Source organism: Penicillium cosmopolitanum (assembly GCF_028827165.1).
Source record: "Penicillium cosmopolitanum strain IBT 29677 chromosome Unknown utg000008l:1.0-4398992.0:1.0-4402845.0, whole genome shotgun sequence".
NCBI lineage: Eukaryota > Fungi > Ascomycota > Eurotiomycetes > Eurotiales > Aspergillaceae > Penicillium > Penicillium cosmopolitanum.
In genome coordinates, this window is record NW_026622678.1 from 2,431,292 (window position 1) to 2,456,141 (window position 24,850).

General features: G+C 47.7%; 13 protein-coding genes across 13 annotated transcripts; 8 read left to right on the forward strand and 5 right to left on the reverse strand.

The window, feature by feature from the left end:
- Positions 1 to 75: 75 nt before the first annotated feature.
- Positions 76 to 1,129, forward strand: N7509_007484 (uncharacterized protein; the record flags this gene model as incomplete). The annotated part of the gene is made up of 2 exons (XM_056632121.1): positions 76 to 492; positions 554 to 1,129. The coding sequence occupies 2 exons, from the start codon at positions 76 to 78 to the stop codon at positions 1,127 to 1,129; spliced, it is 993 nt and encodes a 330-aa protein (XP_056487672.1).
- Positions 1,130 to 1,232: 103 nt separating this feature from the next.
- N7509_007485 (NAD(P)/FAD-dependent oxidoreductase) lies at positions 1,233 to 2,469 on the reverse strand (the record flags this gene model as incomplete). The annotated part of the gene is made up of 2 exons (XM_056632122.1): positions 1,233 to 2,226; positions 2,288 to 2,469. The coding sequence occupies 2 exons, from the start codon at positions 2,467 to 2,469 to the stop codon at positions 1,233 to 1,235; spliced, it is 1,176 nt and encodes a 391-aa protein (XP_056487673.1).
- A 378-nt stretch (positions 2,470 to 2,847) lies between these two features.
- Positions 2,848 to 4,259, forward strand: N7509_007486 (FAD-dependent oxidoreductase; the record flags this gene model as incomplete). Its single annotated transcript, XM_056632123.1, has 2 exons — positions 2,848 to 3,149; positions 3,236 to 4,259. 2 exons carry the CDS (start codon positions 2,848 to 2,850, stop codon positions 4,257 to 4,259), a joined length of 1,326 nt encoding a protein of 441 aa, XP_056487674.1.
- Positions 4,260 to 4,411: 152 nt separating this feature from the next.
- N7509_007487 (uncharacterized protein) lies at positions 4,412 to 5,604 on the reverse strand (the record flags this gene model as incomplete). Its single annotated transcript, XM_056632124.1, has 4 exons — positions 4,412 to 4,602; positions 4,682 to 4,927; positions 4,978 to 5,044; positions 5,071 to 5,604. The coding sequence occupies 4 exons, from the start codon at positions 5,602 to 5,604 to the stop codon at positions 4,412 to 4,414; spliced, it is 1,038 nt and encodes a 345-aa protein (XP_056487675.1).
- A 110-nt stretch (positions 5,605 to 5,714) lies between these two features.
- On the reverse strand, positions 5,715 to 6,271 carry N7509_007488 (uncharacterized protein; the record flags this gene model as incomplete). Its single annotated transcript, XM_056632125.1, has 2 exons — positions 5,715 to 6,171; positions 6,240 to 6,271. 2 exons carry the CDS (start codon positions 6,269 to 6,271, stop codon positions 5,715 to 5,717), a joined length of 489 nt encoding a protein of 162 aa, XP_056487676.1.
- Positions 6,272 to 6,684: 413 nt separating this feature from the next.
- On the forward strand, positions 6,685 to 7,659 carry N7509_007489 (SDR family oxidoreductase; the record flags this gene model as incomplete). Its single annotated transcript, XM_056632126.1, has 3 exons — positions 6,685 to 7,185; positions 7,235 to 7,522; positions 7,573 to 7,659. The coding sequence occupies 3 exons, from the start codon at positions 6,685 to 6,687 to the stop codon at positions 7,657 to 7,659; spliced, it is 876 nt and encodes a 291-aa protein (XP_056487677.1).
- Positions 7,660 to 8,168: 509 nt separating this feature from the next.
- Positions 8,169 to 8,450, forward strand: N7509_007490 (uncharacterized protein; the record flags this gene model as incomplete). The annotated part of the gene is made up of 2 exons (XM_056632127.1): positions 8,169 to 8,204; positions 8,262 to 8,450. 2 exons carry the CDS (start codon positions 8,169 to 8,171, stop codon positions 8,448 to 8,450), a joined length of 225 nt encoding a protein of 74 aa, XP_056487678.1.
- Positions 8,451 to 8,615: 165 nt separating this feature from the next.
- Positions 8,616 to 9,725, forward strand: N7509_007491 (transcription factor domain-containing protein; the record flags this gene model as incomplete). Its single annotated transcript, XM_056632128.1, has 1 exon — positions 8,616 to 9,725. The coding sequence occupies one exon, from the start codon at positions 8,616 to 8,618 to the stop codon at positions 9,723 to 9,725; it is 1,110 nt and encodes a 369-aa protein (XP_056487679.1).
- Positions 9,726 to 11,102: 1,377 nt separating this feature from the next.
- On the reverse strand, positions 11,103 to 12,647 carry N7509_007492 (uncharacterized protein; the record flags this gene model as incomplete). The annotated part of the gene is made up of 7 exons (XM_056632129.1): positions 11,103 to 11,312; positions 11,345 to 11,456; positions 11,563 to 11,690; positions 11,769 to 11,858; positions 11,982 to 12,080; positions 12,455 to 12,508; positions 12,567 to 12,647. Coding segments are annotated over 7 exons (774 nt in total), but the record flags the coding sequence as incomplete, so codon positions are not given.
- Positions 12,648 to 15,556: 2,909 nt separating this feature from the next.
- N7509_007493 (uncharacterized protein) lies at positions 15,557 to 16,015 on the forward strand (the record flags this gene model as incomplete). Its single annotated transcript, XM_056632130.1, has 1 exon — positions 15,557 to 16,015. The coding sequence occupies one exon, from the start codon at positions 15,557 to 15,559 to the stop codon at positions 16,013 to 16,015; it is 459 nt and encodes a 152-aa protein (XP_056487681.1).
- A 526-nt stretch (positions 16,016 to 16,541) lies between these two features.
- Positions 16,542 to 20,980, forward strand: N7509_007494 (ankyrin repeat-containing protein; the record flags this gene model as incomplete). The annotated part of the gene is made up of 3 exons (XM_056632131.1): positions 16,542 to 16,963; positions 17,001 to 20,004; positions 20,153 to 20,980. The coding sequence occupies 3 exons, from the start codon at positions 16,542 to 16,544 to the stop codon at positions 20,978 to 20,980; spliced, it is 4,254 nt and encodes a 1,417-aa protein (XP_056487682.1).
- Positions 20,981 to 21,488: 508 nt separating this feature from the next.
- Positions 21,489 to 22,027, reverse strand: N7509_007495 (membrane magnesium transporter family protein; the record flags this gene model as incomplete). The annotated part of the gene is made up of 3 exons (XM_056632132.1): positions 21,489 to 21,548; positions 21,670 to 21,907; positions 21,972 to 22,027. 3 exons carry the CDS (start codon positions 22,025 to 22,027, stop codon positions 21,489 to 21,491), a joined length of 354 nt encoding a protein of 117 aa, XP_056487683.1.
- A 289-nt stretch (positions 22,028 to 22,316) lies between these two features.
- N7509_007496 (tyrosine--tRNA ligase TYS1) lies at positions 22,317 to 24,009 on the forward strand (the record flags this gene model as incomplete). Its single annotated transcript, XM_056632133.1, has 10 exons — positions 22,317 to 22,447; positions 22,509 to 22,519; positions 22,580 to 22,592; positions 22,651 to 23,035; positions 23,096 to 23,123; positions 23,177 to 23,201; positions 23,264 to 23,308; positions 23,364 to 23,425; positions 23,485 to 23,717; positions 23,776 to 24,009. 10 exons carry the CDS (start codon positions 22,317 to 22,319, stop codon positions 24,007 to 24,009), a joined length of 1,167 nt encoding a protein of 388 aa, XP_056487684.1.
- Positions 24,010 to 24,850: the final 841 nt, after the last annotated feature.

Sequence of the window (24,850 nt, forward strand, 5' to 3'; positions counted from 1 at the left end):
CTCTCTCTCTCTCTTACACACACACACACACATACACTCCCCAAACGCAGTAGAATGTCGCTCTGGCTCCTCGACATGATCACCCTCCTCCCATCTAAATGGCAAAACTGGATCCTCCCTCCATCCACCATCCCCATGGTCAAGAACTCGCCGCAAAAAGTCCAGCTCGGCCGCATAGCCCACGTCTACTTCGAGCACGCCGACCTTGAAGCCTTTACTAGGTTCGCCAAGGACTTTGGCTTCGTCGAGGCTGCGCGCAAGGGCAACACAATCTACTACCGCGGGTACGGAAGGGACCCCTACGTCTACGTCGCGTCACAGAGCCCAGTGCGGAGATCCACCTTTCTAGGCGCTGCGTACGTCGCCAAGGATGAGGAGAATTTTAAGAAAGCCGCCGCGATGCCGGGCAGTGCGCAGGAAGCTGGACGAGGCGCCCGGGGCCGGCGAGATGGTGACTTTTGCGAGGCCGAATGGGACATTCCTCTACATTATGTACGGACAGAAGGAGCGGGATGTCGAGTTGAAGACCCCGACAGCAACACACGACTCGCAGGGTCCGTTCAATACGCCGTTTGATAAACCACGCAAGGGACAGTTCCAGCGATACCGCGATGGGCCGGCCCTGGTGCACAAGCTCGGGCATTACGGCTACGTGTGCAAGGAGTTCGAGACAGAGCTCGAGTTTTACACTAGCAATTTCAACTTTGTGCACTCGGATATCCTCAATCTCCCGCAATTCCCCCAAATGGACGTTATGACCTTTATGCACCTTGACCTTGGCGAAGAGTACACAGACCACCATACGTTCTTCCTGCAGCGGGCGTCGCCAACTATGAGCAAGACGTACGTGCATCATACCTCGTTTGAGGTGGCCGATTTCGATACTCAGCTCCTGGGGCACCATTATCTGGCGAATAAAGGGTGGAAGAGCGTTTGGGGTGTCGGAAGGCATGTCCTGGGGAGCCAGATTTTCGATTACTGGTATGACAGCTCCAAATTTAAGATCGAGCATTACGCTGATGGGGATGTTGTGAACTGCAACAACCCGACGCGCAGAGAGCCAGTTGGGCCGTTGTCTGTTTGGGGGCCTGAGTTGCCCAGTGACTTTGGGGACAATAAGGCCAGGTAGGAGAAAAGTACCAGAGATGTATGCAGATAGTACTATAAATATATGATCACAGTTGAACTCTTTCAATAGCATGGAATAGTTATCTAATACGATCATCATACAATCATCGCATGTGGCCTCGCAAGAACTTGGGCGCCTCATAAGTCAAAAAGTCTTTCCCCTTGAAGAACCAAACTAGACATCCAAACAGGGTCCAACCGCCGAGGTGCCCTGTCCCCGTCGACTGCCCGACGGGGACGACCATCATCTTCTTCTGCGCTTCCGTCGAGTACGTCATGATCCGGGAGTTCCGCTCAATAGCCGCCGTAATATTCGATGCTACCGTCTGTCCCTGAAGAGAGACTCGCGAGAGCAGTCGATATGGATGGCAAGTTATGTCACCGATCGCATACGTGTCACTGCGACTTACGCCGTTCTCGACGACTCTAAGCTGTTCGTCGACGTTGACCCAGCCCTGGGAATTGAGGTAGTCCTTTGGGATAAACTCGTTGTTCGGAACGGTGCCCGTAGTCGCGATGTACGCATCAGCAGTGTACGTTTTCCCAGTCGACAACTTGACCTTCCACTTCTGGGTGCGGGATTCGTACTCAGCCCCCTCAACCGTGGTCCCCGTCAAGACATCGACGTTTTTCGACTTCAGAAGCGACATCGCGGTTCGCTGCATAGGCGCAGTCGCCCCCTCTAGCAAGACATTTGACCGAGACACCAGCGTGACCTTCTTGAAGCCTGGCGCTTCGGCCAGTTCACCGGCTATTTCGACCCCCAGGGGCCCCGCGCCACCGATTACAACCCTCTGAGCACCTGCCAGCTTTGCTTGCGCCTCATAGATGGCCTTCCTTAAGTCCTCGAACGCCGTCACCTTGAACGGAAGCCGCACGCCCTCCTTTCCGAGCGTTGCAGGCGTCGAACTGCCAGACGCGATCACGAGATAGTCGAAATTGTACGAAGACGCGGTAGTAGCAGCAGGGGAGCCTGCAGACAGAACAACGGCGACCGACTTGGTTGTGTAGTCGATCTTGGTCACCAGTCCCTTGACGAAGGTGAAGAAGCCCTCGGGATATTCGCGGAACGCGTCCGGGATCGAGTACAAATATTTGCTAGGGGGGCAGGCTTTTGGGCTTGACGAGAAAGCGGGGCGCGGCGATGTTGAAGTAGTACTCATCCGAGGGGCTGATCAGCGTGATGGCGGCTTTGGGCGTTTGGCGCAGCAGTTTATGGCTGACCGCTAGGCCTGCATGCGAACCGCCGATGACTATCACAGAGACGCGTTTGGACATGGTGATGGGCGGGATGGGGATATTCGATTGGGATGCAGGGAGGACACTTCGAGGACGCTTCATCGGTCTTATCCTTGAAGCAGGGGCAACAGACCCTTTCGCGCTACATGTCTGGAGCGGAGCATTCGAAGCGTTAAGAGATACTCCCGCGGAGAAACATTCAGTGATGTATTTAGGCTTTAGGCTCATCTCGGTACAACTTCTTCGGAGGATCTTCCCCAGAAAAGCAGCGCCCATTGGCTCTGATACTCGAACGAGGGCCAAACAAACTCTCAGCAATTACCATAATCGCACCATTCGACCCGCCATGGACCTTTCTCCTCCAGATCGCCCATCCTGAACAGACCGTATGACTCCCCCAGCGTGAATTTGCACGGTACAAAAGAACATCGCACCTAGCACACAGAGCAGAGTCTAGCTGATCAGCAACCCAAGGCCAAAATGAGCAGCCGAAGCACCACATTCAAAGTCATCGTCATAGGCGGAGGTCCGATTGGGCTCACGGCCGCGCACGCCCTCCATCTAGCCGGCATCGACTTTGTCGTCCTTGAGCGCCTGCCGGAAATCTTTGAGGACAGGGGCGCTAGTCTCATCGTCCACCCTCATACATTGCGCGTCCTGCATCAGTTTGGCATCCTCGACAACTTGCTGCCGCGCGGCGCGGAGTTAAACCATCATCTGTCGTTTACGGCTGATGGACACGTCTTCGCCGAGGGGAATCGCTATGGCCTGATACGTGAATAGTGAGTTCTCTTTACTCCGTACAAAGATGCACCACAAGTACTACTCTCCCCTAGAGATTGCGACTAATATCTGGCTCGTTCTCTAGTCACGGCCACGGCCCAGTCGCATTCCACCGCGCCGAGATCCTCAAAATCATGTACAATGGCCTCCCCGAAGCAGCCAAAGAAAAGATCCTCACGGACAAGAAACTGACCGACATAACAACCTCCTGCGACGGCGTCATCGCAACCTGCGCCGACGGCAGCGTTTTCCACGGCTCGATCATCATCGGCGCCGACGGCGTTTACAGTAAGACCCGGCAGATAATGCGCGACCTCGCCCTGAAGGAGAACGCGACTCGGTCGTGGGACCCTGTGCACCCATACTCGGCGACATACCAGCTCCTCTTCGGGTCGTTCCCTTCGTCGTCGCCGGCGGGCCAGGGGTACGATATCCAGTCGAAGGGGAAGGCGATCATGTACTTTAGCGGGCCGGAACGCGGGTGGTTCTTCCTGTATAAGCAGCTACCGAGGCCAACGAGCGAGCGGACCTGTTACACGCAAAAGGACGTCGACGCGGTCGCGGCAGAGTTTGCCGAGTTTCCGCTAACGCAGACGTTACAGGTCAAGGATGTCTGGCCTCGGATGTTGGGGGCGGGGCTGACGAATCTGGATGAGGGAATTGTTAAGCACTGGAGCTTCGGGCGGATTGTGCTTGTCGGTGATGCGTGCCACAAGATGACCACGCATTTGGGTCTGGGGTTTAACCATGGGATCCAGGATATCGTGGTGCTGTGCAATAGCCTGCGGAAGGCTGTTCGAGCAGCGTCTGGGAGTCGGGTGCCCAGTGCTAAGGTGCTAACAGGGATCTTTGAGAAGTACCAGGCTGTCCGGATGAGCTCTGTGTGCTCGCTTGAAGGGGACGTTGCGAAGTCTGGGCTTGAGACGAGGATGCACGCGTGGCAAAACCCCTGCTATTATTTGCTTTCGCGGTACCTGTCGGTGCCGCACACGATCGAAGTCTTGTTCATGAAGTATGTGATGGCGCCGGGGTTTCGCAAGGGTCAAGTGCTGGACTATGTGCCTGGGAGGAGCGCATTAAGGGCAAGATTAGCTGGGTTTATCCTGTAAGTCCTACCGTGAAGATTGATTACTAGTAATATGGCTATCTCAAACAATCAGTTATTCGTTCTCGGCATACCCTGGCGTATCCGGTGTAATATCCCGAAATTATAAAGCCTATACTGCTACGAAACTTCACAGTGACTCTGCGAGCACCGCGTTCAAGCCACCCTTTCCCTGGCAGCTTTGGTAGAAGAGTAAAGCCTCACATGGACCCCATCGCGATGAGCCAGCACCAGATTTGGCTGCAGTCGCGGCTCTGCAAACTGATCCACCTCCACAGTCTCCAGGGTATCGAATTTTTGCAACAGCCGAATAGTGGTGTAACTAGCCTCTACCAGCGCGTATTGCTCTGTTGTACACGTCAGCCATCACGGACCTGTGATATAATCCAGAGAAGGGAGACTCACGTCATAAGCAAAATCGAGGACCCCCATTGAATGGCAGAAACTCCAATGCCCGTGGCGGGTTTTCCGCCCATCGCTCAGGCCGAAACGTGTGGACGTCGGCACCCCAGATGTCGGTTCTGCGGTGCATTGCGTAAACATTATATCCGACTATGTCACCTTTCTCAATATATATGGCTGCATTGCGAGTTTGGCCTCCTCCAGCCGGCAGGAATGTATCTTTGAGGGCCTGCCGGAAGTTCACTGGGACTGGTGGGAGCAGTCGGAGCGCTAGCAGGGTCAGCCTAGCTGACGCTTAGGATTAAGGACAACAGACTCACTCTCATTCAGAACATAACGTAAATAAGTAAGGTGCTTCACCCTCGCATGCGTGATTTCGTTCCCCGTCTGTGGCAATCGCCGAATTCGCCCACTACCTCCCTGCGCAGCTTCTCCCAAACCCACATATTGCGCGCAAGGAAGTAGAAGACCGAGCTGAGCAGGCTAGCTGTCGTGTCCCGCCCCGCAAGAAGGACATTGAGCAGGTTGTCACGGATGAGCTTGGGATCATCGGTTCCAGACACCAGCGCCTCGAGGAACACATAGCGCCACTGGCGATGTCCATGGCCGACTTGCTGGGCCTTGCTGGCGTGTTTGGGCTGCAGCGCAAGATGCACGTAGTGGTTCACGACTTCCTGGACTTTGGCGTTTGCGTCACGGAACTTGGACGGGTTGATTGTCCAGTAGAACCGCTGCGCGAGGCCGCGGCGTAGCAGAAACTCCTCGCTGGTGTTGAATGCTTCGGCGAAGCCCGCAGGGCTGCCGATGACTGTTGATGCAGTGTGGCTCCCGTGGGTGTACAGGAATCCCGTGGATTCTCCAAAGTTGAACTCGGCTGCGGTGTCGATGGTGAGGAGGTAGAAGAGCTTCCGGATGTCGAAAACTTGAGTGGTCGCGGGGGAGGACATTGATCATTTGCACGACGTGTCGGTCGTAAAGGGCGAGGTCCACAATCTAGTCGTCCAATTTTGTTAAATCTGATTTCGGCGTGGATAAAATGGCTTTTGCATACCTGCTCTCACGCGAACTGAGGCCTGATCATTGCCCGCATATATGACCATCCCTTGCCATCAAGGGTGAATATACCATCACCCAGGAGAGGATAGAATTGTCGGTGGTGAATCCCCAATCCAAAGTCATTAAACTGAGTAGCTAACAGGGCCTTAATGTTTGCGGGATCGATGGTCGAGATGAGATTGTTTCCAATCATCTTTTCTTTGAAGGTGGGCCCGTGGGTTTCGTGCAGGGAGGCAATATACTCAGTGAAATTGCCGGCTTGGACTTCTTTTATCATCTTTATTGTGCCACTAAGTCCAGGAAACATCGTAACTGGGGTCTTGCAGTTCAGTGCCCTAGCCCGCGAGGGCGAGGCTGGCGAGCCAGATGAGGTGGGAATCCATCGCGAGAGAATGACAGTCTCCGGGGATTTGTTACTTGAATCAGGATTTGCCAAGAACAATTGGCAACAAACAATGCTGTCCTTGTTTAGCAACGATTGGTCTCAAATACAGCCCGGAGGGGTCGAGAGAGTGTAGCATCGAACCATGTGAAGGTATCTCTACCAGCAGCCGCCATGATATCGTAATCACTTGCTGCCTATCTTGCTACGCTAGTCGCAAATAGGCGAGGTATATCATGTTCAGAAAGACAGCTTCCTACTGGACGAATGACCTGGGGACCACATTGCTCGCTAGTCTACGGAGAACTCCAGGCCGTGTGTCCCAGACTCGCTGCATCATGTCGCTCCACGTGTACCTGCCTCAACCAAGAATTCGTTTCTGCCTCGGTATGACTATGTATTGATCCCGTAATGGACACGAAAGACTTATGCTCGGAGAAACTCAGCCTGGGTTGAGGTAAAATATTATAAATATTTAGTGTCTGTCGATCGAGTATCAATCGCACCCAAATATATGTGCTTCTATTCGATAACTCCCAAGACCATCAAAAACAAACACCAGGGCCTCGCTACACACATCAACCACATCATGACGGACCGTGATTCCTTCGCACTTATTACCGGGTGCAGCAGTGGAATCGGCAAAGAGCTTGCAATAGCCTTTGCAAGCAGAGGTGTCACTGTTCTCGCCACGGCACGCCGCACCGAGTCTCTCAACGAGCTCACAAGCAAACATAGCAACATCAGAGCCTTGGCGCTTGAACTGAGCGATCCAGAAAGCATTACACGGTTAAAAGACGTTGTTGTGAAAGAAACAGGCGGGCACCTGGACTATCTAGTCAACAATGCGGGAACGCACTATGCAGGGATGGCGATGGACTTGGAGATGGACGAAGTTGTAGCACTTTTCCAAGTCAATGTTTTTGCTGTTATGCGCTTGTGCCAGATCTTCCTGTCCCTTCTGCGCCAGTCACCACGAGGACACATTGTGCAGATTGGAAGCGTTACACGGAACATCCCAGTCGTGTGGCAGAGCGCATACAATGCGTCCAAGGCAGCGCTCAGTCAGTATTCGAGGACCCTTCGACTGGTAAGCACACGACCCGTAGTTGGAAGGCATCGTTCTAATTAAAGTACAGGAGGTGAAACCGCTAGGGATTGAGGTGATCGAAATCGTGACAGGGTTTGTGCAAAGCAACATCCTTCACCACGGCCTCTACGCGCCAGAGGACTCGATTTATCTCCCAATCAAAGGTACGATTGAAAAGATCAAGTACCAGGGCAATGCGAAGGGAATGCAGGCGAACGTGTATGCGGCGTCGATTGTCGACAAGCTGGTGAGGCGACGCGCTGGACCGGAGATCTGGGAAGGGGGGAGGGCGCAGATGCTTCGCCTGATCTTCATGCTTTTGCCCCTAAGGCTACTAGTAAGTCGTCTCCCCGTGTGGACTAATTAACCACTGACGAAGCTGCGCAGAACGTGTTCCTGTACCGCGAATTCAAGCTGGGGTCTTTGAAGCAGTCGATTGGTCGGGGACGGGAGATGGTTTATGAAGGGTTTTGATTGGTGAAAAAGACATGCCGCGGAGAAACTTGGGCCCACTGGATGACGTGAAGATGGCTAGCTCCAGACCCAGTCTACGTTGTAGGGGTCCGTCGCCGAGTGATTGAACTTGCAGAATTTGCCATAATTGAACTTGTGCTTCGGTAATCATCTTTGAAACATCCATCAAGCTCGTATCTCTTTCCCCCGAGCGCTAGTGACTCCTATCTTAGACTGCTCTCGCATAGTCCGCCGAGTCTGGAGCCCAAAGCAATGCCATTGAGGGTGTGCGATAGGTGCATCCGGTAACCCACTCTCCCCCGAAACTCCATCAAGTTCTCCCGCTAAGCTCTGTGCGCAGTAAGAAGGTCAAGTGTACGCTAGGGCAGGCCAATAATCTGAGATTCTCGTTCACTAAACGTCCGCAGGCAACCTTGCGAGACCGACCTGTTCTCGTTGCTTCGACCTGGGAAAGATATGCACCTATACACTAGCAAAACGAAGGCCTGGTCCGCCTCGTGGCTCGCATTATGCCACTCGCCGATCCAAGTCCCGCACTCCGTCGGGTAGGTCGACTATCCCCCTCCAGTGGGCACTGAGAAACTAATCATGCTCCTTGTCAGGCAGCCCCGGACAGCAGTGCCACACTTCCAGAGCCTGACCTAGTGCTTTCCCCGACAGGCTTCCTCCCCACCCCCGCGGATCCAGTCTCGCAGGATTCGACCCATGGAGTTCCTCCGCAACCCGCCAGCACCAGCCCCTCGTGCTCCAGTTACTTGCACTTCTCCTCGCAGGAGGAGGAATATCTGTAAGTACCTCTTCTCATTCGCCCGAGCTAAGCTGATACGCTTTTGTACTACTACTGTAGCATTGGGGTCTTCTTCGATATTGCTCGGGATGCAAATCCTATTTTCTCAAAGGAGCGATTTCTCCGCCGCTACCGGGACTCCCTATGTAGTCAGGATCTCATCACGACCATGGCCATTATTGCCACAAAGCTGACCCGGTTTGCCGGGTGTGATGGCGGACCAGATCTAGACGCAGGGCTGGACTCACTCCTCAGCTCGAGCCTGTTAGAAGATGATTTGATCGGAGACGCTCTATCCCTTGACCAGTTCCGCAAGGCCATCATATTGGCCTTTTACGAGTTCCATCAATTCCCAGGCCACCACTCCTGGTTGCGCATTGGTAGGGTAACGCGCATGGCCTATCGTATTGGCCTGGACCGAATCGACCATATCCGCCTGCTCTACCCTGACTGGAGCATGGTGAGCGATGAAGATATCCAGGAATGGCGGGCGCTATGGTGGTGTATCTACCGACTCGACACATACTCCAATCTCGCCTTAGGGACACCGTATCAAATTGACGATACCGTCATCAACACCTTCTTTACCTTCAGCGAGACAAAGAGTGCCTCCCAGGGAATCCTCCTACCTCCCAACTCGGACGGTCTATCTGAACTTCTCCCAGCAATCACATCAGACCCAGAGACCTTGCTGGATAACATTCACAACGTCACAATCGCCACCATGCGTCAGGCCGGCATCGTCCTCCGCATGCACATGCTGCAATGGCGAGCCGGGATACTGGCGCAACTCGCCAAGGTCGAACGCCAGCTGACTACACTCCGTGTCGCCCTCCCACCCGGCTGGCTTAACCCGCGGCGTAACGCGTTCTCAAACGAGACCCCGGTCGACCACCACGCCAGGCTTATCACTGTATTCCATCTGCGAATGGCGCAGCTGCTTGTCTCCATCGTGGACTGCGGTCAGAGACGAGCAGACGACTGGGTATCAAGTTGGCAGCGAATTCTCGAGGCATGCCAGGACATTGCCACGCTGGCGGGCCAGTGGGATAGCGCATTTTGTCTCACGGTGGACCCAGCTATCACGTTCACCATTTTCACAGCACTCATCTTCCTCGGTCTGCACAGGAAATCGGGGCCGCCGCTTGATGACAGTCTCCGCTCGAGTATCGACCATGACATCACCGTGCTTCATCTGCAGCTCAAGCATTTTGGGACCATCTGGACGCAGGCGAGGCTGCTTACTTGTAAGTTCCCAGCCTGCCCTATCCTGGCATAACCACAACTTGCTAGTGCCACAGGCTAACGATAATGAACTTGACACAGTGTCGTTCGAAAGTTTCGATGCATCCCTGTCCGAGCCGGTCTCCTACGAGCACATCGCGTTGATGTTCTCGCGCTTCGAGGCGCCGCTGCATCCGAGGTGGCTGCAGTTTCTTGCATCGGCTGGGCCGGTTCTCGAGGCTTCTCATTAATAGCTCAGTATTCGAGATATCTATTATTATACTTTCAGCTATCGAGTCATACCACATGCCGTGCGGTCCAGATTCCCACAGAGCCGAGGGAGTATAGGGAAGCCGTGTCGACCATCGTCGGACTCATTTTGAATTTTCCGAATATTGAGCCGGTAGAAATTATCAAACAGGTTAAACGAGGTTATGAATTTATGAAACAGACCTAGTATTAAGCGTTATACAGCACGGCACTAGCAATAACTTCTACTGCGTACTACAAGTATCTTACATACATTACAACAACACACAATCAACTCCACTCAATAATATGAACACCGAAGTATCACTTATCAATCAACATATCCACTCAGTTAGGGTAAAAAGAAAGGCGGCCGCGCGACCTGGGGTGATTCTCAGTAAGTTCTCACCCCGTCTGCTGTTCACTCACTCTAATCACCCTAAAGTCGCGCGACCGCCAAGCGGCGATCAGGCATTTCTCCACTAGGCTAGACAGAACGATTGGCAAGCATTGGCATTTTGCGTGCGGCTTAAGTACGGCTGAGCGGACGGGAAGCCCTGTTCTCCACACCCTATGGTCGTAGGTAGACCTGTGCAAAGCCCGCGGGCTCGCGGGAATTGGACTTTTTTTGCAATATCAAAGCCCGCGGGTTCCCGCGGGCTTTTACGCTAGCTATAGGAGGCTAGCGTATAATATTGTATAAATCTTTGGTAATTTAAGCTGTCTCTGCTCTGTACTGAATTAAGCGAGAAAAGGAGGTGCTTTGTAGCCTCTTTGAAAGCAAGAATTATATTCAGTATTCTTTAAAAAGAATTTAATTAATTGATTGATTATTCTGTTTCTAATCCTCGTAAAACTTTGGAGCTTTGCGAGTTCGCTTTAATGATCGAATAAAAGAAGAATCAGGAAGTTGATCATCATCATCAGAAGATAAAAGTGAGTATATACTAGTTCTTCGCTGCTTAGGTGCATGGTTGATTAAAGAAATAGGGGGATTAAAGGGGGAAATAGCCGCTATTCTATACCGGAGTTGCTTATCCTGAAGTTGTTTATCCTGGATTTGTTTATTCTGATTCTGATAATTAATTTAAGAAGCCTCATTATCGCTAATAAGACTCTCTAGATCAAAGGCTTTATTAATCTGGAACTCTGAAGAAGTAATCCCTGCTAATTCACAGGTATATTACTTAAGATCTGCTTTCGATTTAAAATTAGATGTATATATATATATTATAAGATTGCTGATAGTACTCTCCTTTAGAGATCTATGTCGATAATGGCAGATATCTTGAGCATAATTAAACATTTGTTCAACTCCTGCTCCTGTTGCTGGGATTGCTAGTGTATTACGGGCGATTCGAGCAAGAACGGGATACTCTTGATGGTGTTCTTGCTAATAAAGAAGAGGATCGATATTAGCTATACTATTTCGGAGATAGTTTTTAAGCTCTGTCGATTTATAAGGAATTCCTTGGGGATTCTGGTAGCGTAATAGCTTAGATAAAGACGAGACTTAGATTGCTGGCTGTTTCTTTGGCTGTATAGATGAATCCTGATTTATAGAATAGTCCCGGAACCTTTCTTGTATGACAGAATAGTATTTTTACCGCTGGTAGATATCCTATATCGGCCCAGAAAAATACTGAAGCTTATAAGAAGGGGCCAAAATCGTACTAATTGTATAGATATTTCTCTGTAAATTAATCGTCCGGCGATAGTATCTATAAAGCTTTTTATAACTGACTTTGAGAGCCTTAAGAACAGTTTTCTTCTACAGAACTTGCTTACTCGCTAAACGAAGTATTGATTTCTGTAAATGCTCATTGAGTATGTTATAGATATTAAATACCTGGTGAATCGTAGCAGTTTTGGACTTTGATAGAGTATTTGTAAAATTAAAAAAAGGTTTTGTAAGACAAAGAAGATAGTTGATTTGTTGCTACTGGCTTGGCGTTAACTGAAATTTAGATTAGCTTTGTTGATCACAGTATAAATCAATAGTTTCTTTGAGTCGTTTTGTACGCGAAAGTATTAGGAACGTTGAATTCTAGTGTGTTCGAACATCTTGAATTAGTAGTAGCTTTTGATTAGCTTCTTGAATATCCTTAAAGGCCTTTCGGCGCTGCGGGCTTGTATGAATAAATACTGCAAAAGCTCGGATCTTAAAAGAAGATATTAGTAAAAAGTAAAAGGAAATAGAAATAGGGGTAATAAAGCAACCTTTTTTAGGGTATTGATAATTCTATTTTGCTCTAAGTATTTAATCGATTTTGTTTGCAAATCCGTCTAAGTCTTTTCGGTAATTTTGTTGCTTGGTTAAAGCTTTAGATCTTTTAAAAGACTAATCAAACAAAGCTGTATTATATGCGCAATGCAAGGGATTCTGGTAAGATATAGATCTTGATTTAAGTCAATATCCTGAATATATTTTATAAGAGTAATATTATTCGAGGTATTATCGGTTGTAACTCCTAGGATTCTTTGGGAAATCCCGTATCTTTAGAGTATATTAGCCAATACCTTTCTAAGATATACTCTAGTATAGGACTCTGTCAGAGGTTCAAAGGCTAATAGGATCTCTCGGAAGGCCTAGGAATTATTAAAGAAATACCTAGTAACTGCTATAAATGCCTGCTGAAAAGGAGACGTCTAGTAATCGAGGGTAATTAAGATCTTGATATTCCTCGGCAAGGAGTTGATAATTAAATCTTATGTTGTTTCTAAAACACTATCAAGATAGCGTTTTAAAGTTGTTCGATCGGGAAAGGAGACCGGAACGGTAGATAATTAAGTATAATTTATTATAGCCTAGAAATCAGGATGCTCGATGATGCAAAAGGGTAATTTTGACATAGCAACAAACTTTAAGAGGGTGTTATACTATCTCGGAGTTGTAAAGACCTGTCTTTTATAGCCTTTTGTTTTCTATTATATAAAGAGCTATGGATTAGATAGTAAATCAGGAGTAAATAAGTAGAGGTACTTTACTAGCTCCTGAAATATATAAGAGATGCTAGGTTAAGTTGCTTTCGGTTGGGTACTTCGGTCAAGGTAGCGCTAATGGTAATCTGATTTTAAATAACGACCGAGGGTAGATGTGCTATTTCCTACCTTCTTTAGCAGCTACTTAGGGTATTCCAGAACTAATCTATATATCTTACAGACAACCTTTGGCAATCCAGTATCTTGATAGGCTACCTAACGGAAGTTATGCCATTTTGCTGATGTTGTCTTTGACTCCTAATTATAGGGTTTCTGCCTACTAAGGCAATCTTTATCGCTATAATTTATAGATATCTACCATTGAACAAATGCCTCACGATCTTCTATAAGATATAGAATATATAATGAAAGGGCCCCGATTCTGGCTCGCTCTAGTGTCAAAGGAGCTCTTTGAATCAAAGCGGTACTAGATGACTGATCAACTGATATTATATCCGTATAATCAAAGGACTGATAAGGGTTATTATAAAGAAATGATATACTAGTATCAAATGTCTAGGATGATAAGGGTTGGGATATTTTAAAGAATGAATACTATTCTGTATCAAAAAGGTAGGAAATCCCCCTATAATAGGGGGTCTCAAGGTATAGTTCTTGTAGGGCATACTATAAAAAGGTCCGAGCTATATACTAAAAGAGGCTGGCCAATAAAGTTACTTAATTTATAAACTAGTATAGCTTTACTTACCATAAGTTAACTTAGCGCTACCTAATAACAAACTTTTTACGGGCTTTTACAGGTTACCTATAGGTTTCCTACGGATTTCCTACGGGTTTTCTGTAAAAAGCCTGTAAGCTTTTTGCTAGTGAAGGAGAATCAGAAAAAACAATGAATTCTATCTACTACGCTGTCAAAAATATATCTTTGATATATTTTCTTTCGAATATCAGAATAGATTAGTAAGTCAAATTAGAAAGCTTTGTAAAACTAGACCAGTTAGAGCTAGGGGATAGTCTATAGTAATTAGGTCCGTTACATCCGATAAAAAGTTCCTTTTTTGCTGCCTCCTATGTATAATATACTTTATCACTAAAGGTAAGCCGTAGGAATGATCTGACTCGAAAATCTTCCTATTGTATATAAGTAATCGTGGTAGTACCTATCCCTGGCTAAGGCAGAGGAATAATTTGCGAATTAATCTCTATTCGACCGTTTATAATTTGCTGATATCGGAGAAGATATTTCTGGTAAGAAATCGTTATTAAAACCCTACTGAATCTCTAGCAAAATACGTACCGAAAGCTGAGATACTCTCTTATTCAGATTAAACGCCGCAGTATAAGCCTTTACAGATGCATTAAAGTATCTTACTAGATCTACTACTGTACTTACTAATTCAATACGAAATTAATAGTTATATTCCGCATAATCGACCCAGAATTAATCAGACCATTTAATAATTTGACAAAAGTCCCAGGCATCTCTAATCATTATTGTTAGAACCTATTCAATATTTAAGTCAGCAGATTCAATATCAAATCAATACTTATTCCCTACTATATCATAAGCATCAGAATCTTTAAAGCATATATTACAGCGTACTGTATTAATGCCAGAGATTAGACAGATAATCTGGAAGTTCTGATCATCAAGAGGATCCTATTGACTAATCGATTAACGCAGACTATAAAGACACCAAATAAATTTAGGTTCTTAGATAGATTACCATTTACCAGTTGCTTCTGGTGCCATAATTATAAATTTAAGGTTAGATTTCAAGATATAATAGAGGAATAGTGATTTACACCTGATTCTTATACCTTTTACCCCATAGTAGTTTGTGGTAATGATCAAAAGCTCATAACAAAGAGTAAAAGAGCTTGATTATACCCTCTCGTCTGCAGAAGTTGAAGCTTAAAAGGGTATAGAAATAGTATCAATCGGGCGGTGTTTCATACACAAAGGAAACCGGAATGATTACAAAGGAAATATTCATTATTTTATTTACCTCCGAAAGAGGCCCAACGTAGTAAGGTGTCATATTTAATGCAGAGACGGGTTTTCTACGGGCTTTCGGGTCCTGATATAAAAGCCCGCGGGCTCTACTGGGCTTTGATAATAGGGCCCGTGGGTTCTTGGCAGACGGGCTTTTTGACGAGATCAAAGCCCGCAGGAACCAGTTTGCACAGGTCTAGTCGTAGGTACTAGGTATACTCGGAAGGGTGTCATATAGTCGGTTTAATCAATATATGATCAGGTGAACGACTGACTTGACCGCAGCGAATAAACAAACTTACTGATATGGTCAGCGACGTGTTTTGTAAATTTGAATTATTGAAACTTGAACCCGACCTTAATTTCCAGGTGGGGTATCCCGCGTGGGATGCCAACCGGGCGCGGATGTGTAACTTGAAGTCTGCGGGGTAGTACTAGGTTCCAAGGTTGCCTTGCCAGCTGGCAAGTGGCAAAAGTATAGTAGTAGTCATATATTATTACTTCCAGCCAGGGCTGGAGTAGTTATTCCGCAAGAGAACTTGAACCTGAACTTGAAGACAGCCTTAGACCTCGAGGCAAGCACTCTAATCGGAAATTTATTTGCAAGGTCAACTTCCTCCGACCACTACCTCGAATTTTGGGTTGTCTACTGAGCGATCGGAAATTGTCAAACTTGCACAGCATACCCCTATTTTGCAATGGCGGAGACTCTTGGCCTGGTTGCCAATATTGCGGCAGTCGTCCAACTAGCAGCTGAGATCACAAAGCTGAGCTATGGATACATTCGCGAAGTGAAAAATGCGCCCAAGGTACAAAAACAGTACCTGCAAGAGGTTTCAGGGCTCATGGACGTTCTCTTTCGTGTCGAGCAAGTTATCATGGAAGCCGATTCATTTGAGGCTCTCCCAACCCCGCCTGATTCTCTAAATGACGAGGCCTTGAAAAATTGCCACGCTGAGCTCTCGAAACTTCAGTTGGAACTATTAAAAAAAAAGTCACGGCTGATCAGGCCCTTTCAAGATCGGGAGCTGCGACCCCAAATTGACATGCTGCACAAATTCCGAGAGAATTTCGCTACTTATCTCTCTTCTTGCATTCTGTGCGGCCCCACCTTCGAAATAAATCGATCGCAACTAATGCAGTACTGGGTATTTTGAAATAGATCAACCACAAATGCCACACATAAAAAAGTCTCGCTTATCAGCCAGGGTGAAATACATAAGCCATGAATTCGATTTTCCCTTCTATCTAACAGAAAGAATAGAACAAGATCGAAGTGTGCTGCTGGCATTGATGCCGCCCGTGGAATTATCTCAAGAGAGGCCATCTCCTTGTCCAGGGACAGGCCTGTGGTTTTTAAGCTGCAGTGATGTGAAAGAATGGATGGACGGCTCCTTGCCACTTTTGTGGTGCCACGGGCTGCGTTAGTAAATTCCATTACCGGTGGTCTCATTTTATACTAATATACGGGCAGCGGGGGCTGGGAAAAGTTTCCTTGCGTAAGTGGCAGATTGGAACGATTGAGAAAACCGATTGCAGGCTGAGCATCGCACCTAACACCATCAAACTGAATCTAGCTCAACCCTTATTGAATCGCTTACATCCAATTCCCAAGGAAATGCCGTCATTTTATCATTTTTTTGCAGCTATCCATCAAAAGGTCAACATACAACCCTAAACATAATGCTTTTTCTCCTGAGACAATTTGTCACGGCATGTAAGGCCAGTGCACTTGGCATAGTCAAAGAGTGGTGTCAAAATCCATCATTTTTACAGAATGCAAGAAAAATAGCAGATTTGATTGCGAAAATTGCAATGCTGCAAACAACTCACCTTATCCTGGATGCTGTTGATGAAATGGAAAATTCAAGTGATATCTTAAATTGCGTCACGCAGCTCGCCGAGTCTGGAGTTCGAGTTTGTGTCACCAGCCGATGTCTTCCGCACATTGAGAAAAAGATGAAAGACGCGAAGAGACTGGAGATCGCCAGCAATACTTCTGATATAATCCTATACGTTAAAGAAAAGCTGAGGGACAGTGATTTTGAAGAGCTCAGCGAAAATGATGAAGTCATGAATGAAATTCTTTCGCGAGCTGGAAACCTGTAAGGAGTTGCTTAATATATGCTCTCGAATACACAGGCTGACCGCAGGAAGCTTTTTACTTGCTCGTCTTACCTTGAATCAGGTATTGGGTCTCACCACAACCGGTCAGATACGCAAAACCCTCCAAAGAAAACCTCAAAATCTCAATGAGGCATTTCAAGAATCAATGCAGCGAATTGATGCCCAATCTGAAGCCAGGAAGACCCTGGCACGGCGTCTACTGTCCTGGATAACTTTTGCTCGAAGACAATTGACAGTAGCAGAAGTGACTTGTGCCTTTGCCGTGAGCGAAAAAGAGCTAAACGAAGATGAAAAGCCCAGCATACCTCTTCTTCTTCGAGTATGCGTGGGACTAGTCGTCTTGAACAACAACGACAACTCTTTTCAATTGCTACATGCATCCGCATATGAGTATTTTAGTTTGAGCTTTTCAAATGCAGCAGAAACTCACTTTGACATTGCACGAACATCTTTGAATGCTCTTTGCTTGGAAAGTTTTAATTCTCAACCATGCACTTCTCCATTGGAGCTGATTGAAAGGCTTGATAGTTTAAGCTTCATTGAATATGCTGCAAAGTACTGGGGAGAACATACTCTGCACGGATCTAATGAGGAGCTATTGGAGCCATTGGTTATGAAACTTTTGAACGACGACAACCTTAGTGCCAATGCTTTTCAAATATTGTTATTTGGTCGGGATTATGCAAACTCAGCTGCTAAAGATGAGCTCTTCGCCTCTTTGCCAGTGCGTCAGACAAAGGTCCACGTCGCAGCAAACTGGAACTTGACAAGAGCCTTGAGGATATTCTTGAGAACTGGGGTGGATGCTTCTCCCAAGGATTCCCATGACTGGACCCCCTTGCATTGGGCCTGTTCTAATGGGAACTTTTTGGCTGCAGAAATTCTACTCGAGAACGGCGCTTCTGTTAATGCACAGGACATGCAGGGATGGACGCCACTTTTTTGGGCTGCCTTCATTGGAAAGCTTGACTTGGTTCGACTTCTTCTCTCCAAAGGCGCAAGCTATGGAATTACGAGTTCTCTCGGATGGACGGCATTGCACTGGGCAATATCCTGTGGACATTTTGAAATCGTCAAAGAGCTTCTGAAACACCATTCACGCGCCCCGGATGTCAACATTGGCTATGCTCATATGTCCATGGACGAGATCAGAAGTTTCTACAAGGAGCCTCCTCCTGTTGTTTTAGCAGCGGATTATTCCAGTTCCCAGCTTTTTGGGCTTCTCGTTGGTCACCTCGAAACGCCTGGAGCAGAAGTCAGTGACAAAACATTCAACGGGATCTGGAAGAGGCAGAGATTTGACTCTCCTGTGTCGCAGAATATATGGAGATCAACGCGAAAGTCGCAAAGGGTCGCCACCGCGAAGCTGGCTCCGACTCCAGACCAGGATCAAATGCACTGTGAAGTGGAATGGAAGTCAATTTTACTAGCTTCAGCAATACGCGCCGACCAACTCTCGACGGTTCAGTTGCTTTTGGAGACTGGAGCAGATGCCAATAGCTACCACGCAATACATTTGGCAGCATATCGCAAGGATCCTAGCTACGTGAATTGTCTGCTTGAGAGGGGTGCTGATCCGACATCTGTCGATAACTTTGGGCGAACTGCCTTGCATGAAGCCGTCATGCATGGGTTCGTAGAAACCACCATTGCTCTCATAAATGGAGGATGCGACGTGAACAAACAAGTTGGTCCGAAGTGCTACACGGATTACCACATAAGAGTCGCTCAGTTTGAATTGTCACCGGACGTTCGTCATGCGTATCCTCTGATGCAAGCTTGCGGGCATTTCCTCAGCTACGATCACCGGGAGAACCATGAGTCTCTACTGAGAAATATGGAACTAAGTACACAACTAGTTGAAGCACTGCTCCTAGGGGGAGCAGATCCTAAGATGAAAGATCAGAGGGGCAGAACTGCTCTTCATTATGCTATACTGCGGCCGCATTTACCCCTAGTTAAGCTTCTTGTTGAGAATGGGTGCCCTATAGATGCAGCAGACGCTAGCGGCCGTATTCCTCTTCACTATCTCGCTCGATGCGATGAGAGCTTCGTCCAACCGGAAGACCTGGAAAAAATAGCTCGATTACTCGTCACTTATTCAGAGGGCAAAGGTGCAACCCAACCCAAACTTCTGAACAAGTCAGAACTCATAACGCCTGATAAAACGCAAGAAAAATGTCGGGACATACCACGAACCGCCTTGCATGTTGCCTTTACCGGGGCTCGATGGAAAACAGTGCGGGTTCTCCTAAACATTCAGGCAGATTTTCCCACAACCCTTGAAATGAATTCAACAATTGAGCTCGCCATCAGAGATTTGAAAACGGATATGGTGGATCTTCTTGTCTCACACGGAGCTTTGCCTCCCCCAAATGGCGTCGCAGTACTTATCGAATCAGTCCTTGCACGCAAAAAGCAACCAAACCGAGACCATTGTCAATCTTCTGATACTGATCTTGATATTCAATTTGAAAGGATTCTGGGAACAATAATTCATCTCGGCGCAGACGTTAACTTTGATACGACTCCTTCCAGGCGAGCCTACGTGTCTCCGTGGGACCCTATTGGAGGAAGTCCTCTGACTCTCATAGCAAGGAAGCCTGGATCGAGCAAGATGATACAAATTTTACTCTCTTTTGGTGCTGATCCCTATTCGTCATCAATGGAAACCTTTGATCCGATACTAACAGCAGCGTTGCTTGGCAATCTTGATGGTCTGTGTTGCCTACTGGAATTTGCTACAAAACACCCCAACCCTTTGCATTGGTCAATTCACCTGGGAACTTTCCCTGAAGATATGTGCCCCATTATGCGGGTATGCTCCTGTTTGGAAACAGCGGGAGTCCTCGCCAAGTTAAATAGCCACGGCTGCACGTTGTTGGACCTAGCGATTGAAGAGGAAAATGACTGTTTGATACATGACCTGGAGTCAAAAGGCTGTATGATTGATGCTGCACAAAGTAAGACCACTTTTGCCATTCAAAACCCCACCTTGATGCTCAAGGGCCGCACTTCTGTGAACCTTATGCTAATCCAATTTGACAGCCTTCGCAGACGCAAATTCTGATCAGTATGCAAACTGGCATGGGGATAAAAACGAATCGATTGATCCAACTGATAATATTGATGTGCTATCTCCATTTCCATTGAATTCGATTTTCAAGAATGGAAATAGAAGAGACTCGAATCAGACCGTTCGCAGGATTAGGGAAGCCAACCAATCGAAGATCTTGCATCTTTTGAAGATGGGCCTGGACCCAAATTGGACTTTGGAAATTTATACTAAAGACAGAAACTTCTTCCGAAGTGCCCGTGCCCTCGAGCCTCCTGGAAAGTCGATTAGTGTACCTCTTCTTTGCTATGGAGCAGAAAGAGGCTATTCCAGACTTATATCCCATCTGCTTGTGCACGGTGCCAAAATTGAGGCTGCGGATACCGACGGATGGCGCGCACTACATTATGCTTCTTTCAATGGTTATTTGGATATTGTCCAAATATTGATTCAACATGGGGCTGACGTACATACTACAACCCGTGCGCAAAAATCTAGTTCCAGGCTGGGAGGCTACGTGAAAAATGGAACCTGGAGAGCACAGGCCCATCACCTGGCTGCAATCCGTGGCCATTCTCAAGTTTTCAAAGTTTTGCTTGACAGTCATATTGATGTGAACGCAAGAATACACGGAGAAGCTGAAAATGCATCCACAGATCCAAAGTCCATTTCACAGGAGTGGACCTCTCAACCCCAACTCTACCACTTTGACCCTGGCTTTGAAGGGCAAACCGCGCTTCATCTTGCACTCAGACACGGACCTGGCTCATACTTTAAGGATTACCCATCGGATGAAAGTCGACTGCAGATTGCCCAATGGTGTGTTGAAGCAGGTTGTATGGTTCAGGGACTTGTTGAAGACTTTTCTTCTCCAGACATAATTTTGAGGCTGCAAAAGTTCCCCGCGTTGTGGGACTCTCTTAGATCAGGAAGCAGGTAATTTGAAGTGATTCAGCAGTTCTACCCACGTAATATGGCTTGAATGAATACTCTGGGTGAAATTTGACACTGAAAGCTGTAATCCTTGTACGAATGTTGAAATCACATGTTGCTCCATTACGACAAACACTGCTCACACCTAGGAGTCTTTAATTGAATTCAAATTAGTCCTACGGCCAATACTTAATTGGAGCAGAACTCTCATGGAATTTGAGTTTCATAAGTTTGGTGGGAAACGGCCCGCAACCGCTTAACATGGATCCGCCACTGAAGGGCCTCGACTTTTTAGTATCCCACATTGGGAATATCGTGCCTACGGATAGATTTGAATGTGTGGATACCCCAGATGGCTAGCTACGAGCGGGTGTAGTAATTACTCAGCCCCCAGGCAGAGAAGACAATCTCAAAGGCAAATCAGTTGGAGCTTCAACAAGCATATCAAATAAGACATCTCGTCACAATGCATAATATACAGAGTCCATCGCATGCAGTTTATCCCATTTCAACCATTACTGCTTGGCTGGCAGATCCTGGCCTCGCATCCAATCCCCAAACTCCTTTCGCTTGGCCTGTGAATAGTCAGCGCATGTTCGACATCAATCCCAGACACACGGGAACACAGCCGCAATGCCATTGAAATAACTGGCTCGACCTAGGTCTGATATCGGAGAGAAAAAGGGGTTGTCTTACCCGGATATCCCAGAAGCCATATCTCTCTTCAAGTCCGAGGTAGGGGTTTCGAGCACCGCCATCCCGCTCAATCTGGCCAGCCCAATCACGCCAGCTGATAGGCTTCAGCTTCTCCGCACCCAGAACCAGTCCGATGGAGACGATGACGACGGCGACCAAGGTCTCGACGATGATATCATGGGGGAGGGCGAGGCGTGTGTTGTTAAAGAGGACGGTGTGTTCGTGGGCGGAGTAGCCTCTGTCAAGCAGGGAATCGGATTAGCCAGGGTGTTCGGAATTATTTTCAGGATCGTTCGACGTACGCGTGTGTGAGCAGGACTAGACCGAACAAGGTCACGAGCTTGGAGAGGAAGCTCATGGTGATGTGGATATGGGGTTGGAGGTGGAGGTGGGAGGTGGAATTGAGGAATTGATAGGAGCTCCAACTGCCCAACTGCGAACTGCCACTTGCCAGTTTGCCCGGAAGGCGGAAGGAGTTCCGCTGACCGCGCCGCACACCGCCTATACACAACCCCTCGGTAGGACGGGCAGAAAAAAAGCGATAGCGGGGGACTGGCAAGATTGAGTCAACTCGCCGTCGCACGAGTTATTCCTCCCTCCCAATTCTACTCAATCAACAAAAAGCAACCCCGCCATCTCTTCCAAAAATGGCTGACGCAAAGAAGTTGGATGCCAATGCGCAAGCGCGCTTTGACCTGATCAATGAGAACCTCGACGAACTCATGAACCCCGAGATTGTTGAGGCCATTCTCGCGAAAGGCGAAAATCCCAGGATTTAGTATGCTTTGTCTTGTCTCCTATTTTCCTTCTTGCTCATGCCTTCTAACGACTCTCAATAGTTGGGGAACTGGTACGTTAGACTACACAATTCGAAATGGAACACAAACTCACTGCTTGGTCTGATCTCTAGCCTGCACCGGTCGGTAAGATAAAGCCAGCCATTCCCTCTTCTAAATCTTTCTTCTTATTAACAACCTCAAGTCCCCACACTGGATACCTCGTTCCTGCAATTAAGATCGCCCAGCTCCTAGCTGCTGACTGCCAGGTCGTCATCCTTCTCGCCGATATTCACGCCTTCCTGGACAACTTGAAGGCCCCTATCGAGCTCGTCAACGCCCGGGCTGAATACTACCGGAAGGTCATCACGGCCCTCCTCCAGGCCGTTGGAGTCAAAACCGACAAGCTTGAATTTGTGCTGGGCTCCAGTTACCAAAAATCGCCGGAATATGTCATGGATCTTTACAAGCTGGCGTCAGTCACCAGCGAGCACGACGCAAAGAAGGCTGGCGCTGAGATCGTTAAGCAAAGCTCCAACGCCCCGTTGTCAGGCCTTCTTTACTCGATCCTGCAAGTCCTTGATGAAGAAGTGAGTACATATCCATGGTTCTCCCCCAGCCACGTGCTAATCACGTGATTACATCTATAGTATCTCAACTGCGATGTCGAATTAGGAGGTATGTCAAGTTATAAACCTCCCCACATCTAGCTCAAGCTAACAGACACAAAGGTCGAGATCAGCGGAAATTATTTGCGTTCGCTAAACCATCTAAAACACTCTCTGAACCGTCAAACTAACTGTATATTCTTCATTTAGTGCGGCTGTTGAATGGCTTCCCAAGATCGGCTACAGGAAACGCGCGTACGTTTCTCCTTAAGCCTGTCCATTTATCAAAAACTTTACTAATGTTTGGTAGACACGCCATTACTCCCATGGTACCTGGTCTCCAAGGAGGCAAGATGAGCTCATCTGAAGAAGGCATGTGATTTCGAACTTGCGACCCGACATATACCTAGCTTACTAACAATCATTTCCAGCGAGCAAAATTGACCTCCTCGACAACCTTGACGTTGTCACCAAGAAGATCCGCAAGGCCGAGGCTGCCCCTAAAGTTGTCGACAACAACGGTCTCATTGCCATGGTGGAATTCACTTTCCTCCCAGTCTCCAGCCTTAAGGGCAAGAAGGAATTCCGATGCCCGCGCAAGGACGAGGAGGATCTAGTGTATAACGATATCGAATCCCTGAAGACCGACTACGCAAACGATGTCGTACGTGCTTATCATTTTGACCACTAAACCTTTCGAAATTTTGCTGACACTGTTCTAGTTGACCCCACAAATCCTTAAGGCAGGTGTTACCGCTGCGCTAACCGAGCTGATGGCGCCTATCCTGGCCGCGTACGAAGCCGATAAGGAGTGGCAAGAGATCACTCTGCGTGCTTACCCTCCCCCCGAGAAGAAGCAGAAGAAGATCAAGGACAAGGGTTCTCGTCACCCCGGCGCGAAGAAGCCGGAAGAGCCTGCCAAGGAGCAGGACTTGCCCGAGCGTCCTAAGGCATGAACTTAAACCATGAGCAATTTTTGCAAGATTTAGGCGGAATCCTTATAGTTGATATGCATACAATGCGAGCTGTGGTGAATGATCTAGAAGTAGCATTGGAATTAAGTGTCAAAATAGCCGAGTATGCTCAATGCTAGAAGCTTTTTTGGAGATCTATTTATACTCGATCGTTTGACTAGTATACGGCAACACCCGAGTGTTGATCAACAAACACAAAGTTTGATAGACCCACTTGTGGATACGAGAATTTACTAGTTATGTGCATGTACCTAGTGTACCCCAAGGAGATGTCCTCTCATGAGGCATTGGCTGGTGCAGTACCTACTGGGCACCTCGGGTGATCTTTCGGAATACTCCGTGGGTTCCAATGTGAAATCCGCGGGTGTACTTTGATAACTAGATTCTCATTGGTTTACTTGATGACGGTAGGTAAATTATCAAGCCATTGAGTTGCGGCACTTCCAATTGAATAAATGGAAGGAAGAAAACCACCCGGGCAAAATCTGGCCATTAAATTAATCAATTAAATGGGTCGATGTATTTGGCCCCTTACCAGTACTAGTTGTTGGCCAGTGGTCATGAATCATGTTGAAGGTGGTGCGCTCATCGACTGCCAACACGTCATTGACTGAACCGCGGGTTCCCGATCCAACCATGCGCAGACAATGCAACTACATCAGCCCATCATGTCGGCACTCAACATACCGGATTCTTCCCTCGTACTTTGTTCATGTGTTCATTTAAATTCTCCTCCCCCTCTTTAATCACCTCCCTCTCTACCACTGCCAATTCACCCCACGATACCTTATCACCACCCCCACGTCACCAGACCACGCCATAT